Raw genomic sequence first — 20,120 nt, 5'->3', positions numbered from 1 at the left:
CTGATGACACTTGTCTCTTTGCCAGGAGCCGTCCCGAACACCAGGCAGCAGAGCTAGAAACCATTAGTGCATCTTTTGCTCAGAAGTCAGTGGTCTCAGTGGTCGGCGTTTGTCACCTGCGTCTCAGAGAGGCAGGTTTTTAAGATGGAAGGTGCTTCACAAAACTCTGTGGCCCAGGCTGTGGGGTCTGAACAGAAAGCCACGATTCATGGAACCCTTGTGTCTCTCACGATATTAATAAAAGTAAAAGAAAAAATGGAAAAAAGTGAAAAAGATTTCCATGGTCAAATGTTTAAGAAATTCAGAGTTAATCAAGGTTTAACATATTTCTTTCCTGAAGGACTTCTCTGAGCCTTCATTCATTATTTTGATGTGCAGTGGAGTTTACCTAGTTATCAGGCCTGAGGGCCCTTTTTGAAGAGATACCTATTAGGCTGAGGCTGGATACTTGTGTACCATGGGCCACAGTTTGGGAAACACTGAGAAAAACATTATGATCCCTAACTTATAGTTCAGGGCGTTGAGGCCCATGGTGATTATGTCCTACCGTGTTTCCCTGAAAAGAAGACCTGGCCGGACAATCAGCTCTAATGCATCTTTTGGAGCAAAAATTAACATAAGACCTGGTGTTATGTTATGTTATGTTACCTTATATTATATAAGACCCGGTATTCTATTCTATTCTATTCTATTCTATTCTATTCTATTCTATTCTATTCTATTCTATTCTACAAGACAGGGTCTTATATTATAGTAAAATAAGACCAGGTCTTATATTAATCTTTGCTCGGAAAGACGCATTAGAGCTGATTGTCCAGCTAGGTCTTATTTTCGGGGAAACATGGTAGGAGGAGAACTCAAGTCTCAAACCTTCTAGGACTAACTTTTCCCAGGGAGTGGTCAAGAAGCTGAGCAAAGAGAAGCTGTAACCATAGTTCTTAGAAACATATACACCAGGAAGGGTCTCCTAAAACTAACGCTTCTGACAGTATGGTACGTACACTCTTCCGGCTCAGTCAGGACGCACAGACCCTCCCCAATCACGAATGAGTACCTGATACAGAGGCATGCAGATGCTATCAATCCACTCCAGCTGCAACCGCGGTAGTTCATCTTTCCGGTTCCGATCAAAAATAGCCTAGAATGGAGGAGAAACTTGCTTTAATACGCTGAAGTATTTTACAGGTGCTTTGTCTAACACTTTGCCGCAATGATCCAATTGTTACTAACTGAACACTTCACATATCACAATCAATTTTTATACGTACTTTCTTTTCCTTTATCTATGATGAGAAATAAAGGATTTTCACCTCTTTTTATGAGATTTATAAGCGAACTTACTTGAACTTTATAGCACACAACTCCTTGGGGACAAAATCTGTCTTCAGATATAGGTAACTGCCACTAAATCAAGCCATCAGGTCACTGGGGATTGGGTTCAAGCCAATGTTTTATTGCCAGAAAAATAATGCAGGTTTTTATGTTTATGGTGAAAAAGGGTGGGATAGGTTAGAAAAGCAATCTCAGTTTAAAAATAAACTACTTGTATTACTTTTTCAGGGTGGGGTGTTGGTTTGGCAATTCTGTGTGTTTTTCAATAAGGTTCTATCTGTCATGAATAAGTTCCTAATTTTTTATCAATCACTGGATAGATGATAGTGGAAGGTGCCCATCTCTCCTTATTCCCAGCCTTTAAACTTTATATTTTAATATTTGGAAAATTTAGGTATATTTTTGAGAAAAGAAAGTGACATAGTTCTGTTGGGGAGACATAAAAAGGGAAACAATCCATTACCATCGGAGGGCTAAAATGGATTCCTTGAACAAATACTGCCACTGAAAATGCCCCTTCCTTTGTTCTTAAGGACTAAGGCCAGGGTCTAAGAAACCACTGACCTTGCCCTGCCTTACGGTCTTTCTTCTATACAAAATGTGCCATCCACATCATTCTGGCATTCACATACGTCCTGAAGGCAGATGCAAGACATCCCCTTGGTCCAGAGATGCTGAAAAATCCTGCAGCCTTCAGTCTTATGAAAAAGGGTGGTGTGGGTGGGGCAGAAATCACTAGCTGCCAAGGCTCATGAGAAGGTAGAAGGGCACTGCTGAGGAAAATATCTGCAAATTATGGAGAAGGTCACTGACTCCCGTAGGCTCCGCACGTCCTTGTCTTGCACTGCAAAATGTTAAATATTAGGAAAGAGGACTATAATTTGGAGAGGACTGTGAAATGTGCTGGAAAAAGGGATGGTTCTTGGGGAACCGCATGAGTCTTGCTCCACAATGTTCCTTTAAAAAATATTATTCTCTTTTACCTTCTCTACAGCTCTCATTATTATCTGCAATTTTCTTATTTAACTACTCTGTTTCTGGTGCATAGTATAATTACCTTTTATAAAATTCAGTGGTTTTTAGTATATTCACAATTAGTTGTACAGCTATTAACAGTCCATTTCAGAACACTTTTATCACCCTAAAAAGAAATCCCATATCTATGAACAGTCACCCCTCAGCCTCCCCAAAACACCCCAGCCTTGGGCAGCCACTACTCTACTTTCTGTCTCTATAGATTTGCCTATTCTGCACATTTCATATAAATGGAATCATATGCTATGTGGCCTTCTGTGACTGGCTTCTTTCACTTAGCATAATGTTTTCAAGGTTTATTCCCATACTATGCGTCAGCACTTCATTTTTATTGCCAAGTGATATTCCTTTGTACAGATAAACCACATATTATTTACAGGTTCATCAATTGATGGGCATTTGGGTTGTTTCCACTTTTTGGCGATTATGAATAATGCTGCTATAACATTCATGTACAAGTTTTTGTTTGGACATATGTTTTCATTTCTCTTGGGGATACACCCAGCAGTAGAATTGCTGGGCCCTTTGCTATGGCAACTCTAATGTTTAATGTTTTCCAAAGCAGCTGCATCATTTTATATTCCCATCAGCAATGGATAAAGTTCCAATTGCTCCACATCCTTGTCAACTCTTGCTACTGTCTAACTTTGTGTTTATAGCCATCTTAGTGGGTGCAAGGTGGTATCGCACTATATTTTTAATTCTTATTGCCCAGGTACTAATGATTTTGAGCCTCTCTTCATGTGCTTATTGGACATTTATATATATATATCTTCTTTGGAGAAATGTCTATTCAGAGCCTTTGTCCATTTTAAAAATTGGATTATTTGACTTTTTATGGTAAGTTGTAATCGTTTTTTATATATTCTAGATACTAGGCCGATATCAGGTATATGATTTGCAAATAATTTCTCCCATTCTGTGGGTTGTCTTTTTAGTTTCTTGATACTGTCCTTTGATACACACAGTTTTCAATTTTTATGAAGTCCAATTTATCTATTTTATATTTTATCTCCTGTGCTTTTGGTATCATATATAAGACATCATGGCCAAATCCAATCCGGAAGATTTATACCTTGTTTTCTTCTAAGAGTTTTCTAGTTTTAGCTCCAACATTCATGTCCATGATCCATTTTGAGGTTATTTTGGGGTATGATGAGAGATAGGGTTTCAAATTCATTTGTATATGATATCCTGTAGCCCCTGTAACATTTGGTGAAAAGACTATTTTTCCCCCATTGCATTGTTTTGACACCCTTGTCAAAAAGTTAACCACAACTGTAAGGGTTCACTTCTGGACTAGTCACTTCTTCATAAATGTCTGATGGGTGGAAGTGTGTGAGAGAACACACTTTCCCTTTATTGCATTTGGCATCGATTGATTTGGAATTGATTACTAGTGATTAGTGCTTTAATGTCTCTATTTCCCACCAGTTGACAAGCTTTCTGAGGGTGAGGAAGATGGTGCCAGGCTTATGGCTGGATGCACAATGTCCAGCTTCATGCTTGGTACCGGGATGTGTTCAAGCATATCCTAGTCACTGACTCACTGATTCTACTGTTACCCTCAGTCTGTGGTCTAGATGAGCCTTCATCTGCATCAGGTTAGAGCTATGACACTTCAAGGTGGCTCCTGGACAATTTTCTCCCTAAATATCAAAGAATAATGGACACAGTAGGTGTCGGCTCCGGGTGCATGCATTTCTACACATCTTTGAAGGAGGACTAATAAGGGATACCTCTGCTACAGCAGCCAGGATCCAGTCATCAGCTGTGTTAAATAGACCTTTGTGAGGAGAGCGTAGCATTTAGAGCTGTCTTCCACTGCAAAATCAGTTTCATTTATGTCTTACCTGAGCGGGCAGACAAGGCTCTCGGTGCTGAGCCACTGCTCTGCCAGCTCACCGATGCTGGCAACTGACTCACATTTTTTTTTCCATTTAATTAAATGACCTGTAGTATTGCCGCATGGTAAACGCTTCCGAGGATGCCTCTGAAATAACTTTTTAAAAAGGGACAAACTTTTATTTGAAAATACATAGATAGCTGAGAGAAATTTGGTTGGACTAGGTTTTACACATTAACTATGTATTCCAATCTAGTATCTTTATTTTTATAACCAAATTTGGTGACACCACCAAAAAAGAATAAAGGCATGTTTTGAAAACAGTATAGATGTGGCTTTGGAAACTAAAATAATCGGGGAGTGTTATAACCTATGGAGTCTTCTGACCTTTCATAGGTAAGCAACAAATTAAGAATAGTCAATAGTAAGACTGTCAGTTCTGACTTCAAATAGGTGAAACTAAGGTAGGAGCTAGTTCTGCTACTTTTCTTTGCTTTTAAATATCAGCAAAGAAAGGTGTCTTAAAATATAAAGATCTTATAAATACCTCCCAATGTTCAAAACTCAGTTGATTTGAATCCTCATAAACAGATACTCTTGACAACTGACACATTTCTTGAACTTCGTTGAATGTACTGTGCTGTACCAGGCATTAAAATACTTTGCACCATTCTTAGAGTCATTGGGTTTTTAGCTAACTGTTCATTAAAAATAAAGAAGCTGCTCCCTTCTTGAGGGTAGTGAAGAAGGCATTTATATCTTTAGTATCCTGATGAGTTAAAACAGCATCATCCTGAGCCTACAGTAAGCATTTCCAAATATTTCAATTGTCGAATCCCACGTAAACAGCATTGCAATCAGTAGGACCCAGTTCCCCAGGTGAAACTTTTCATTTTGCAAACAAGGAAAGAAACAGAGACTGGCAAGGATTTGCTTCAGAGATTTTGGAATGTTCAAAATTGGAAAATAAAATCTAGGACTCTCCACTACTTCTGGCAGCTGTCTGTTCTGACTCCTCAAATTTGAACAGCTTGCATTTAATATTATTTTCTGTATTTCTATTTCAAAGTAGCCATTGACCACATCTGAAATGCTAGCACGGGCTTTGAGTTATTCAAATGCCACTCTGCAAATCCCCCTTTTTTCCTACTTGTCCCCCTGTGGGTGCTCAGGAAATTCTTGTTAAGGAGCTCATCACTCTTAACCAGAAACCTGGGAATAAGAGTGTGGAGCATCTAAGTTTAATTAAAGTTTTAAACTTTCAGGAGTGCTTCCTTAAATCTATTCTCAGCCTCTCCCATTTTCAAGTTACGATTTGGAGTCATTTTAAAAAGTGACGTTCAAAAGAGTAAACACGTCATAATAAAAGGATGAACTTACTGAAGGAGTGAGTTTGAGTTCTGATCTCTCCCGATCTCCTTGTTCAAAGAACTCACTGGTTACAAGTTCAGCCACCTGAAACATAAATATTTTAATTTTGGTTATGTGTAATTTATCACAAGACTCAGAAGTTATTTCTGGCTTATGTGTACAGCAATTATCTTCAACACACATAATCATTTAAAAAGATTACAAGGATGTACATTAACCTTTTGTGTTTGATGGTATTACACAATTTAATCAATGAAACTGATTTCCTTTTAATCAGAAGAATGCGCGCAATGTATTTTTAGATGCATGCCAACAACGTATAATTTCCAACAGTGTAGCCTGCATATTTGGGGTGAGGCACCCAGGTTGCCAGCTTCAAAGTAGGAAATGTTCTTATCCAAAAAAATGAAGCAAAGAATAACCTAATAGTAGTTTATGTTATTGTAGTATATTCGTAATAATAATTTAGCCCACTTTTGGTTGTTTCTATGTAGGTTTGTTACATTGCTGCAATCTCTTATCTTAACCTGGTTTCATCTTGCCCTCACAAAAACTCCTGAACCACCTTGCCCTAAGGACATCTGTATGCACTCTGGACATGGTAACCCCAGGGCACAGCTCGGCTTCCTACGTGAGCAGTCAGACACGGGGCAGATTCACTGTTCCTAGCAGACTTTTTTTTACAGTATGTCACCATATAGTTTGAAGAACATGATCTGCTATTCATGCTGTCTGAATCTATGTACGAAAAGCACTCACGTATGGTAGGTTCTAGTTGGTACAAGCACAATGGGATGACTGTTCTACCCTAAAGCATAGATATTTTTCCAAAGTAAGGACCTGTATTTTTCCACTTTTCACCCATTAATGTGGATGATCAGAAGCTATTGTTCATGGTCAGCCTAAAGAGACTTGTTTCTTTTCCAAGCCTCTGTCTCTAAGGATAGCTTTATGGGAAGCAAATTGATATAACAGATAAGTGTCGAGCAGGTATTTTCAACAACACTGCGGTGTGCCTCTAGGAAATGTCTGAGATGAACTAGCCAGATTTACTAAACAGTAGAGAGCAGGAAAAAAATCCTAGACAACTTCATGGCAAGACGATCCGGATCCCCAGACTAATTTTCCCCTATTTCAGGCTCTTACAAAGATGAGGTTCTTAGGCCTGGCAAAGACTAGAATGGTTTAATTTTGATTAAGTGCACAGAATCAAGATAATTTACCTAAGCGTATCTTTCAAGAGCTTTTTTGTCAACCATAAATTGATAAAGCGTAAAAACATCACACACACATACAGACACACACAAATTTGAAAGTAGCAAGTCATTTATGAAGAAATAGAATATCTAGTCAGTTTGGATTTTAAACATCTAAAAAAATTCACTAGCATAAAACTAGCTCGAACTGACATAGGACAAAGTACTTAGAAAGGAAAGTTTCAGCACTGATATTTTAGACCACAGAGGCCAATGGCCCCTTGTAGGGGGTTTCTGTCTTCTTGGTCACTGCTGTAAGTATTATGTTGTTTTTAGGAGGTAAACCTCTGCTGATGACGGCAGAAACTCAAGGAAATAAAGAGTTCAAGGAAATAAAACACAAAGCATCTCTTCTCCCAAATGCCTTTTCATCAGAAATCATGGTGATCTCCTGTGTGTTCTCTAAGACTTGTTTCACTTTTCTCCTCTCTAGTCTCGGCCACTACCTTTCCCTTTAGCTCGCCAGGCCTCCTTCTTCCCATCTCTGGCCTTTTAAAAGAAGGGCTGGTCCCCTAAGGGCCTGGCCTTATTTATTCAGTTTCCAGATCTCTCCCTCAGATTGCTTTGAGGTGGGTCCTTTGCCACTAAAGAATACAAACGTGCAATCAGGTCACCCCAAAGGTGGGAGTCCTGCAAGGTCTGTGGCTCCTGGAAAGCCAAGTAATGAAAACAAAACCCTGTCCTTGATCTTTCTGAAGTGGTCCCGGTATCTCCGCTGTGCTTCTTTCACAGCTCAACTTGTACCACTGTTTTGTTTGTACTTAAAAACCCAATCGGGAACACTAAGTGGCTCCGGATTGAATTTTTTATTAAAGAAGGAAATTGAGATGCTAATCAGGCCTTCGGGGATCAGTGGGGAAACCACGCGCTTAGAACCCTGTTTGTGAGGAAGGAAACGTGGGGGAGACTCCAGTAGAAAAGACGTTCTGAAAGGGAATTTAAGAAGTCGATGTCCAAGAAATTAGAAATATATTTATATTTTTATAAGAAGTTTCCGTTGCTTTTGTCCAAATGTTTCCTAAAATCATAGAAGTGATTATGTTTTTGAAAATACCTGAACCTGTTCAATTTGGAGACAACCACAAATGAGACGTCCAGTTGAGAACTGTGACAAGATTTCTGATGGAAGCATTTGGGAAAACATGAGTTGGTGTTTTATTTTCTTGAACTCTTGAGTTTCTGCACTTAGCAGCAGAGGTTTGCATCCTAAATAATGATAATAATAATAATAACAATAATACTTACATCGGTGACCAAGAAGACAGGTGACCACCTACAAGTGGTGGCCATCAGCCTCTTTGGTTTAAAACATCAATGCAGAAACATTTTTCCTTCCAAGTACTTTGTCCTGTCACTTTCCTGCACCCAAGTGGGCTGCTGGCCCTTTAGTGCTTGACGTGTATTTCACTGAAGGCCTTGGCACATCACACCTCATTCCACGCCCTTTCTCATCTTCCCTGTTTTTTCCCCAGGCCCCCCTCACTCTCTCCCACTCACCACCCCACTCCCCTTCCCTCCTTGCCTTAGTGGCCACCCACAGTCCTACACTTTTCCCCAATGACTGGAAGAGCCACCTACCTCTTCTCTGCAGTTTACTCTCAGACTGTACTGCAAGGGAGGCTGTCCCACACCGGAAAAGTGAACGGTGGACAGAGATGTAAAAATCAGCTACTCAGCCACACAGATTCTTCACCGTTACCCTGCTTTGGGTAACTTCAAATATGTCACACTAAAATGAAGACCAAAGCTCAACTGGAAGAGAGCGATTTATTGAAGGACAGTCCTATAGGAACTGTCCAATCTGCACTGGTCTGGGATGTGAACAAGAAATACACTTTTATTTGTGTTAAGGAACTGAAATTTGAGAATGTATCTGTTATTGCAGCAAAGCCGAGCCTAGCTTTGGTTAACACAAAAATTGGTATGAAAGTGAGGTGCTGCCATTAGAAAGAAAGCAGAGGGGAAGGGAAGAAAAACACAGAAAGAAAGGAAAAGACCCTAAAATATGTGGTAATAGCTTGGGGGCCAGCTATAAATAGTGAGGAAATGGTTGTTAGAGGCTATAAGGATGTTGATCCATCTTACATAGTGGCAAAATATTCTGTACAATTCTCATTGAAATAAAGCAGATAATGAACTTACAGCCTTAGGGGAAGAGACTGGAAAACAAAACGTTAGTAGCGTGTGACGGTTGCTGTGACTGTATTTTGTTAGGTGTTATAAGAAGTGAGCTCAGAAAAGGAATGGCAGGTTTATAACCGGGAATGAAAGGGAATAGAGAAAGTCACAGATTCAGGGTTTTGTAGAGAGAAAAGAAGAAGCTGATTCTTAACCCCATACTGTAAAAATAAAAATTGAGATATGTTTTGAATGACAAAGGCTGATCAAGACAGCCTCACAACAAGAATCAAATGGAAGGTATGGCCAGTACATCCATAGTTAACAACTCTGAATGAATCAGCTGGTACACACGACACTCTTTCAAGTGGACAAAAGGGCCCAGAGAAATGATTTAACTACATGGTCTCTCACTGGCACCTATTAGGTTCAAAGGACTAGGAATGAGAGAGAATGAAAGATGTCTGTATGTATATTTCTTTGTTCCTGAGTATTAGAAAGCAAAGAAATACAGCAGATCTAAACAGTTTGTATACACTAGAGCTATGGTTGTGTTTATTGGCAAATGGAAATAACTAGAATCAAAGACATAGAAGCTGAGCAAATGTTTAAGAGACTTTTGATACCAAAATTAACCACAAGTCTGTGACTACATGAAACTTAAAAGAAGCCTTGAGCCCTCAACTTTCTTTAGGTGGGAAGCAGGCTGAGAAAGCTGCTTGGCCTTTGGATGTAGGCAAGGAGAATAATGGAAAAGGAGTAAGTTCGCAGTGTGGATCTAAAGACAAGGGAAAATAATGAATTTGGGGGCATCTCCCAGAGAATCAGGGCCTCTCACAGTAAATGCCCAGTGGGATTCTGGAATTGCTGTGGATCCCTAACTGCCAAGTGTTGCCATCTCTTCCCTTTCTGAATGGAGTGTTAAAATGAGTATTTTGCGGTTTGGGTATATGTTAGATGCTGTATTTTGGGTGTGTGTAGTTTTTAATGTGCATCCTGGCCTCATGTAGAGACCAGCATATATCACCCGGAGATCCTGGACTTCGAGCCTGAGGCCACGGCTTAGGGGACATTTGGGTCATCACCCTCGGGGAGAGGATGAGCATATTTTGCTGGCAGGAAGGAGTGTGAGTCTTGTTTTCGGCAATTAAAAGGGCAAATTTTGGTAGTTATGTTTTCATCAATTATTTCTGGCTTTCTACTTTCTGGGCACATGGAAGGATTATATTTCCTGGCTGGGCGGGGGTTTGGGACAAGTTCTTGCTAACGAATGGTTGGGAGGGAGGCATTTAGTTGACAGTGCTAGACCCTCCAGGACCTTTGCTGGAATGATCCAGATGAGGCTGCTCCTTCAACCCCAGTCCAGAATGAGGACAAAGAGGTGCCAGCCCACCCTGGATGAACACATTCGGGAGACATTTGTTGGTTTAAGCCACTGAGATTTTGGGTTTAGCGACAACCTCGCCTATTCTGCTGATACACTTGCATCCCTTAAAACCGCTGACTGATGCATCCTGTGTAAGAAAGCATAAAGCCCTGTGAAGAATGAAGGCTTGGGAGCCTAATCTGCTAGGATTTAAATCCCTAGCTCCACCACTTACTAGCTCTATGATCTCAGGCCATTATCCTTTCTAAGCCTCATTTTTCCCATTTGTGAAACAGGGATAATCACTGCATGCGTTTCCTGGGGCTGCCATAAATGACCGCAAACTTGGTTGCTTAAAGCAACAGGAATTGCTCTCATGGTTCTGGAGGCCAGGAATTTAATGTCGGTTCACTGGACAGAAATCAAGGTGCTGGCAGGGCCACCCTCCAGGAAGGCTCTGGGGGCCACTCCATCCTTTGTCTCTTCCAGTTGCTGGTGGCCATCAGCATCCCCTTGCTCTGGCGGCATCACTCTAGTCTCTGCTGTGTCACTTTGCTTTCTCCTTCTCTGAATGTGTCATCTCCCTGTGCCTCTCTTATAACAACACTTCTGATAGGATTTAGGGCTCCCCTGGATAATCCTGGATAATCCAGGATAACAATGATGGTGATAATGACAGTGACAGTTTTTCCTCACATCTGCAAAAACCCCTTTTCCTTCTAAGGTAATGTTTACAGTTCCAGGGATTAGGACCTGATATCTCTGGATTGCCATTCTTCAGCAACCTACAGTAACTACACCTACCTCAAAGAGGGTTTTGAGAATTTAAATGATATAATACAGATAAAGCAGTCATTTAATATTATTTACTTCTTCAACCAATAATATTAGTGAGGCATTATCATACGAATGTGGCTTACCGCCCTAAAATGTCAAGTCTTAGGATACCAAGTTCCTATTTTAGACCCCACCGCCCACACAGTAGATGCCACATAAAACTTAAAGAGATATTAACTTCAAATACTATCAGTAATCAAGGATGTCAAATTCTGTAGTTACAGCTTGAAAACTATTCTTGATTCAGAGCTAATGCTTTTTGGCAGTGAAACCAGATAGATGGTGAAGGCATGACTTCTGGGTACAGATTAATTTGGATACTGCACAGTTTGGCCAGAGAACCCTGTGATCTCTAAACAGTCTTTAAAGGGAAAAACAGAATTTCCTTTTTACCTCCTTGGTTTTCTTTGTTTTGTTTTGTTTTGTTTTCAGACGTAAAACAACCAAACCTTGTGCTAAAACATGATTACCTATTCAAAAACACTATTTTTTGAAACTCTGGCCTTAAGAAATGGTTAAAGTGTTATTTGGGTTTAGTGTGTTAAAAAAAAAAAATCTTACGGAGTCAGAAATATTATTAGTGAGTGGAAGTCCAATAAAGAGAGGCTGTGCAATAAGCCGTGCAGAGCCTCACCAAGCCTCCTGCTACTTTTTACACCATGTTAATACTGATGCAAATTGCCTAGGTTTCAGTGCCTGACAGTGGGGACTCTGGGAATATCGTTACCCCCAATCCTTCTTCTACTGAGCCCTGCCATTAATCACCACTTGCCTGTCTGGAGATCTCCCACGGTTTGGTCACGGCTCCAAGGTCACAGGCTGTCATTAACATTGATCTGAAAAACAGAACCAAACAAAACAGCCTGAATAATCTTTTGTTGCATTCTTAAACAAACCCGTCCTAGATACATAAATAAACAAAATGTGGTGAAAGCCAGCTCACATCTTCTTTTCTTCCACAAGGGTAGCACTGTTTATGGTCCCCAGGTTTGGCATCTCCATCCTGTGGCCACACTGCTTAGGGAAGACAAAGCTCGCACACACCCCGGGTGGCCCTTTTGTTTTGTCTGCGGCAGATCAGGGAAAGAAAAGCCCGGCATTCTCTATACCTGAGCTAAGCAAGCTCTGCCTACAATAATTTGTAACGCACATTGCTTTTTATTTTTAACTATCAGCAAGGAAATCAGTATATAATAGTATAAACATGGCTGATGAATCTATTTACCAGCTTACCCTTCATTGATAGGAATGGAAGAAAATCTGCACCCAGAAGGCAAGGCACACGCCATGTTAGCTGCTCCTTTTTCCTCTGCTCCGTGGAGCTTTACCTCTTCTCCGTGGATTTATGGGGGAGAGCCATACTGTTTCACTCCAGTTTACTACCTGGCTACAACCATGGTTTATAAGCATTATGAAGAAACATATTCAGCTACAGCTTCCCTTAATTGGAGCAGGCAAGAAACCACAGGAAAGATCTGAATCAGATTTCTGAGGGGCAGATTTCTATTGGGTTTAACCAGAATCCACACTGAACTGGGGACACAGAAACAGAGGGAACATTCAAAATGTACAGAGCTCTGGTGCTTATAATTTGATGTAGTGGGAAGAGGAAAAATAAGACACACTCTTTGTCCCAAATTTGCTTTTTTTGCAAACGCAGCAATTGGTGATGAAAAGTAGTGCCAGAGCTAAGCTGGGAAACCACATCTTGGCGAACTCCTGCAGGAAGAAAGGGCGTGTTGTGAAAGGTCAAGGCTGTCCTGATATCAGGTGCTCTCATGTCATACCCCACCACGTTCCACTGCCTTGGAAACATGTCTGCTTCCCAGATGGCAGAGCGTGCCTAGATGGCAGTGGGGTTTGTGTAACTTCCCCCAGAGACCCCTCCAGGGAGCGAGGCAGAGTGGCAGGTAACAACAGGTCATTCAGAGCACCATCAGGCATACCAGCATCGGCCGCCCTCTCGCGGAAGCCCCCACACCCCTGGGCTAGGTAAGCGCTATGAAGAGAGACACATCTGTCTAGTTTTCATATTCCATCTTCTGTAACAAGTACTTCTGCAGTGCACAGTGCCTGCCTCTGTGCTAGGTGCTTTGAACTAACCACTCATTCCTAACTAAATGAATCCTCATCATAAGCTTTGGAGGTGGGTGCTCTGATTCCTATTTTACAGAGAGATAAATGGAAACATGGAGAGGGTAAGTCACTGTCCCAAAGCGAGGAAAGGATTCAGGATTCTGTGCTTCTCACAAAGCTACCGGACTCCCTCTTGCTACACTCCGATGCTTCTCATCTTAGCTTCTCCTGGTACCAGAGTGGGACAAGACTGCAGGAAAAGCACTGGACTTTGCAGTCTCTCTCCTGGACGGGAAGTGATCTCTGTGAGGTTGCCTACTTGTATTGTAGTTTGGATAATTACTTAGGCTCCATTTACTTGATAATTTGAAGCTTACTTTTCAAATTCATATTCATATCACCATTAATCAGTGAATCAATAAGTTTATTGATCTGCTAGGTGCTCAGATGATGATAATTCTATAGCTACCATTTATTGAGCAGGTACTACAGAGTGATTTACATAGTCTCCATATGAGGAAGGAATATCATCTCCATTTTATAAAAGAAATAGTGCTTTGCGTTCCTTGATCAGAGAAGTTAGGTTGATTGCCCGAGGTTACACAGCTAGGAAGTATCAAAGAGAAGACTGGAATCCATAAAGTCTGACAGAAGATTCTCTACTTTCAGTGAATATTTTACAGTGGAGCAGAAAGTCTTTATAGAGAAGGAAGACAGGAAAAGGCTGGGAGGGAGGATGGTGGAGTGTCTGAAACCTTTATCTGATTGCTTTGGTTGGGAGCTAGGTGGGCAGGGGGCTGAAACTCAGGTGGCTACACCTTTAAGGAGAGAACTTTAGGTGGTAGGTGTGAAACTAGTCTGAAGAAGGAAAGAATGGAAGCAGGAAGACCAGTTGGAAATCTTTTATTGAGAAGGGCCTGAAACGAAGGGCAGGAAGAATGGAAAGGTAAGGTTAGGGTGGGAGATTACACAGAAAGAACTGAAGGAGGCAAATAAGCAGCTTCATTTTATGTTTTAGATCAAGTCTCTGCAAGAAGTGCAAGGTCTTTTCTAGAGGAAGAGAGCAGCAGAGAGGGAGTTTTACCAACTGTTTTAGTCTCGAGGTCCACGTAATTCTAGTGCAATTTACAGTTAAGTGGTGCAATGGAATGAATGACTGGTCAGGAATGAGGAGTGCACACTCCCTCTGTCCGCGTGGGTGGGTAAAGCACGGTGCTGTACATAGAGAACCTGGTACCACAGCAGATCACTTTTGTCATGTCTCTCCTCTATCTGCCAAAAGTAGTTCAATAAAAATGTTGTGATAATGGCTATTTTCTTGATTTGTTCTCTAGTTTTATAACAATTAGCAACTTAAAGGGAATAAACTTAATTTTAAAGATATATTCCAATTCAGTAAAAGATTTCCTGTATGAACTGAATTTTGCATTTATTGAACAAAAATATCACACCTCGCATTTTGCACTGTTTCACTGTTTTAAATTTCAAACACAAATAAAACCCCCGAGTGGTCCCATAAATGACAGAATAGAAGCAACTTGAGTTATGTTTCTTCATCCTTACCATCACTGTGTTATCATTGCTTACGCTGAACACACTGTTTAAAAGCAGGAATGTGATGTTCCCAAATGTTGGAGACACAAACTACACTCGGAGCCAGTGCAAAAGGTTCATTAGAAACTTACTTTTGAAAGTCTGAACTGCGTCCACCTTTGCCAGGGGCTGACTGTATAACTGGGCGTCCTTGGAATTAGCTTACGTGTCCAGTACGTGTACAATTAAAGGATAAGTAATAACATGCTAATTTGAAGCTTTCATATCAATTATTTGAGTACTCAACAGTAACCTCGCTATTCTTTACAATTATACCAACAGAAAGATTTTTCTCAGGGAAGAGTATCTCATCATCGACATTGTTTAGATCGTAGGCACACAGTAATGACAAAAAACAGACAGACTTTTAGTTGGTTTGATTACTGTTTTAAAATTTTCGAAGACAGAGCTCCCTCAGAGACCCCAGCTGGTGCGCATGGTCAGAGCCTACTAACCATGAAACTGGGAGGGAGAGCAGAGCTGGGGGGACGTGGAGAGCTCCTGGAACACCTCCATTTTACATACTGTGCTTCCAAGTAAGATTTTTTTTTTTTTAAACATATGGGGTCCCTGCCAAAAATGTTTGAAACCCTCTGCAGGAAAACATCTAGGTGGAGATGTAGAATAAGCACTGGCATTTTAGGAGTTTTGCTAGAAGAGGTCAGGCCCAAGAAAGTGGTGGGAGACATTTGAGAAGAGATGGTAGCTGAAACCATGAGGATGCTGAGCAACAAGAGAAGAATATCAAAAAACAGGTCCATAGGGACTAGTTACATTTAGGACGTAGTGGGGAGGAGCAAGGGCTGGACAGCGACAAAGAGGAGACAGCAGAGTCAGAAAGAAAGTAGGATATCCAGAAGAGCATGGCTTTGCAGAATCCAAGGCAGGAGAGAGTTTTAAGAAAGGAAAAGCCAACGCAATTAGAGGTTTGTGAAGAGATCAAAGAAGCTAGATCCTTGGGAGGTGACCAGTGACTTTCAAAAGGGGTAGAAATCACATTTCACAGACTAACTACCCCCATAGAGGAATGACTAACTACTCTGTGGTGAACCTATACTTTGGAATACTATGCAACAGTAAAAGATGATGAGTTATGGCCATGGAAACAATTGCCATATAGTTGAGCATAGTAGGCATATAGTTGAGCAAACAAGCAAGTTCAAGTTGATATGTAAATATATAATATTACATGTTAAGACAAATTCACACTAGATGGTAATTTTCCTATGGCTGTACAAGGATGTACATGCTTTGGAAATGATCTGGAAAGATGCAGCTAACTGATAACAGAGCACAGCTGTGCAGCAGTATGGGAACTGGGAGGAAAGCTCAAAGGAGAATGGGGGCTTTATCTGCAATGTTTCAATTTGTTACAGAAAAATACATTCTTACAATTACTTGCGTTATTAAAAATTATTTTTAAATAATTGCCTTGCAAGATAGTTAGGAGGAGTGAGAGTGAAGCGTGGAATTGAAGGCAAGGAGAGAACTAAGAATGGACCTTGAGAAGAAGGCAGATTTTAGAGACGATTTTTTTGGCCAAGGAGATGGAAGCATATATTTGGGCCTAGAGAGGTTATAATGAAAACAAACAAACAAACCCAGAGTTTGAAAATACAAGCCAAAGGAGTACAACTGATACAGCGGGTTTGGGGGTGGGGGATGGGGGAGAGGGAGGGAATGGAATTAGGACACAAGTGGAGGTACTAGTCTTGAGGAGGGGAAGGTTCCCTCTCACCCTCAGGAAAGGACAAAGAAAAAGGTCTGCAAAGATAACACAGAGAAATATTAATGCAGAAAGGGGAGAAAAAGGGGGTGCTCTGGTGAGAGAGTATGAAGAGAGGTCAGGTGCACATGGAAGGGGCAGGCAGAGCTCTGAGTTCTGAAGCTGGTGGCAGAGGTTACACACCGTAGAGCAAACAAGGGAGATGGGAACTATGACAGGGATCCCTCTCGGGGTGATTCCAGTGGCTGTCTGGCTGTGAGGTAGACACAGGGAGCCCAGAATCCTGGCCTCACAAGCTTTCCTAGGAATACTTAACAGCTTTGAACAGGAATAAGACAGCAAAAGGTCTGAGGATGTGTGAGGAGAGGACAGTGGAAAGCCAGGGCATCACAGAAAGAGGAACAGTGCCTCAGCAGCTGGACTGGCTGGAATCGGGGGTTAAAATGGTACAAATAAAAATGATGGTTTGCTGCTGTCTTTTCTAAACAACTGGGAGGAACTCCTGTGAAAAGTCCAGAACAGACTCCTTATTTCCACCACCAAAGTTGTTCCCGTTGGTTTTCTATCTATAATACCTGTTGTCTGTAAAGAAAAACAAAAGTTAACTCTCCACTTTCCTTTATTCTGTGTAACTTTGTATTCTGAGGTTCAATAATCCCCTCTCTCCACCAACTTGCATGCTGCCTTCTCTGGAAAAAGAGGACGTCATGGCTTGCTGAAACTGAACCAATTTGAATATTATTTTCTAATTTTAAATGCAAATTTATGGAAAGGAGGCAAAAATGTAATAAATTAGAAGACAAAAAACAGTCTCTATCTCTTTTCTAATTATTCAACTAATCTCTAACTTTGAATCTAAACTAAGATTTGTTACTTTAAAAATCACTTGTGTGCTCTTAGCACTGTCAGAAAAGCATGGCTAAATCTTTAAATAATGAAGAAACACATTAACAAGAACTTTTTCTTACCGAAATATATCACGATGATTTTTGAGGTTCCAATCACATTCTCCTTTACTGACAAGTTCAAAGAATTCAGTTCTCCTCCTGCATGAAATCAAATGAAGAAAGAAAGAAAGAAAAAAAAAACCTGGAATGAAATTTCTCAGTCTGCAGGGTGACATAAATACATTTATGGGAAAATATAAGACCACCTGAACCACGTAACTTAATATATGAAAACATGAGGTAAAGCACTATCAAAATAAATCACTTTAAAAAAAATGTTGAGGCTTCAAGAAAAAGCCACAATCATTTCTGAATGTATTTACAACAGAGATTATTGAGACATAAAACAGAAAACAATGTGGTCCTGCATTTAGGATTACTTGCTGTGAAGCCCTTTTGGCACTTACTGAAAATCAGAGAAGAAAAGCAAGGACAAATAAAAAGTAGGCACAATTCTGGAATGTTCTTTTGTCATTCAACATAGAACTGAACTGTACGATACTCCAAGATAAGATACACTCCCTGGTAGTAAATTCAGGACAAATACTTTTTTCTAGGTAAGAAAATAACTAAAATAACTATTTCAGTATTTCAGTGCTTAAATACATGAGCTATGAAGGAAAAAATAACTGTTTATAACTGTTTAAACAATAGGTCAGTCACCTACTTGTTCTGCAACCTTGGAAAGTCACTTAAAACCTCTGAGCCTCATTTCCTAAACTCTAACATGAGGGCTAGATGTGCTAACTCACAGAGTTATTGTGAGGATAAAATGAGATGACATATGCCAAGCATTTCGTATAGTGTCTGCACATCGTAAATGCTGGATACACATAAGGATACACATTTGGAGATGTATAGATATGGAAAAGAGGAGGGAATATCCTCAAGTTGTAAAAATAAGGGTGATCTATATCTATTTTCAAAACTCTTTTTAAATCTAGTTATATGACTTTTCATTATTATAGAGAGAAAGGAAAAAAAGAAACATCACTATTTTGATTTTTTAACAATCTTGGCACTTCCTAGTGAGAGATTATTTAAAGGATCCTGACACACTGTTTCCCAAAGTGCTAAGACAAAATGCTAGTCTTAGGAGGTATTCCATATAAAGGGATTTCCTGGTCAAGTGGGTTTGTGAAATTCTGCCTGTAACCTCTCTCTCAGAGTTTCACAGGCCATATTAGCCTTTTGAGGGCTCTGAGAAATACTGAGATAAAAAAGGCTTATTTAACCTTACTTAAAGCACAGCATTCCATAGTAGATACTGATGTTTTAAGGAAAAACCTTTGGAAAATACCACCATGTCATTTATGGTGGAAATCAGAGTAGGATCTTAGATACTTAATGTTGACTCATTGGAGTTTGGAGAACAAAGGACAAAATTCTGAGCACTGCTGACCAGCTATATGGACTTCTTGTTATCCAATCAGATTCAACTCCATTTACTACTCCAAAGGGAGTAGGTCAGGAGGATATGTGGCTCACTTCCTTATTCGAGACACAAAGGCAGGCCCTAGATTTATTGCTTCAAGTGGTTACAGGTCAAGGTCAAAGGACAGAATGGAATAATCTCTACAACAATCTCATAGCAACTGGCAAAGATGGCACTGCACAGTTACATGGAAGGACCTGGCAGCTCCTCTCCCCTTTGGGTGTACAAGTATATACATATCTTTTCTTATAATTTTACCATGTTTTTCAATCGTCCGCTCCCTTCTTTATGACCACAGTCAGGCCTTTTCCATATCACTACCATGGCTATGAACTGAAATAGAAAGGAAAGTGATGGAATGAAAGAGCTCAGACTCACACTGACCTGGGCTTAGTGCTGATTGTCATGTACTAGCTGTGTGGTCCTGGGCAAGTGATTCCACATTGCTGAGCTTTGGACCTCCGGCTTTGAGATGAGGTCCCTTAAGCGTTTTGCACTGGTAGATACTCCACGCCTCCTTACATATTAAAGTTATCTTTAATATGTAAATACTATCAGTAATACTACTACCAACAACAATACACAATAGACGAATTGGATTACATGGAAATTGAAGATGTCATCTACTTCTTTCTTCTCCCTGAATGGATATCAGTCTTCTTTTGAATAATTGTGGAGGAGAAAGTTTGGCTCAGCAAATATTTATTAAACACTTACTCTGTGCCGTCTCTTTACTAGGCTTTACGGACAGGGTATGGGCGCGATCTTTAAACATCTCTGAGGTTAGCAGGGGTAATCGACAAATCGCTAATTCCCCTTCAAAGGTGACACTAATGATACAGGGACTAGACTGAGGTGAGGCAGGCACTCACCTTGGGCACAAAGTTTAAGTGGGTGCCCAAACCTCAGGAATCAATACAAGTAATATTTTAATGCAATATTTTAAAAAATCAACACAAACACAAAAAAATCCATGAACAAAATATCAACAATTTAAAGACAGGACCTGACACCACTCACATGGCTCACTTAACTTGCCTCCCCTTAGTCCCTTGTCCTGATGAGGCTAATATTTATTGGGTGTTTACGGTGTTCCAGGCAGACTTCCTGGGTTCGGCCACCAACTACCCACATTACTCACCTTAGGGAAGCTCCTGAACCTTGCAGGGCTTCAGTTTTCTC

The 20,120-nt window shown here is 40.4% G+C and overlaps 1 protein-coding gene across 1 annotated transcript in view; it reads right to left on the bottom strand.

Moving 5' to 3' along the window:
• The window catches only part of PDE11A (phosphodiesterase 11A), a 319,917-nt gene that overhangs the window by 29,397 nt on the left and 270,400 nt on the right, over positions 1 to 20,120 (bottom strand). Inside the window, exons 16-19 of the mRNA XM_033111416.1 lie at positions 17,525 to 17,602; positions 11,934 to 11,997; positions 5,594 to 5,668; positions 1,055 to 1,138 (exon numbers count right to left, since the gene is read on the bottom strand). Coding sequence (XP_032967307.1) covers positions 1,055 to 1,138; positions 5,594 to 5,668; positions 11,934 to 11,997; positions 17,525 to 17,602 — 301 coding nt within the window. The remainder of the gene's footprint in view (positions 1 to 1,054; positions 1,139 to 5,593; positions 5,669 to 11,933; positions 11,998 to 17,524; positions 17,603 to 20,120) is intronic.

Source organism: Rhinolophus ferrumequinum, chromosome 8 (genome assembly GCF_004115265.2).
Source record: "Rhinolophus ferrumequinum isolate MPI-CBG mRhiFer1 chromosome 8, mRhiFer1_v1.p, whole genome shotgun sequence".
In the NCBI taxonomy this organism is placed as follows: Eukaryota; Metazoa; Chordata; class Mammalia; order Chiroptera; family Rhinolophidae; genus Rhinolophus; species Rhinolophus ferrumequinum.
This window is presented reverse-complemented; position numbering and strand designations above follow the sequence as displayed.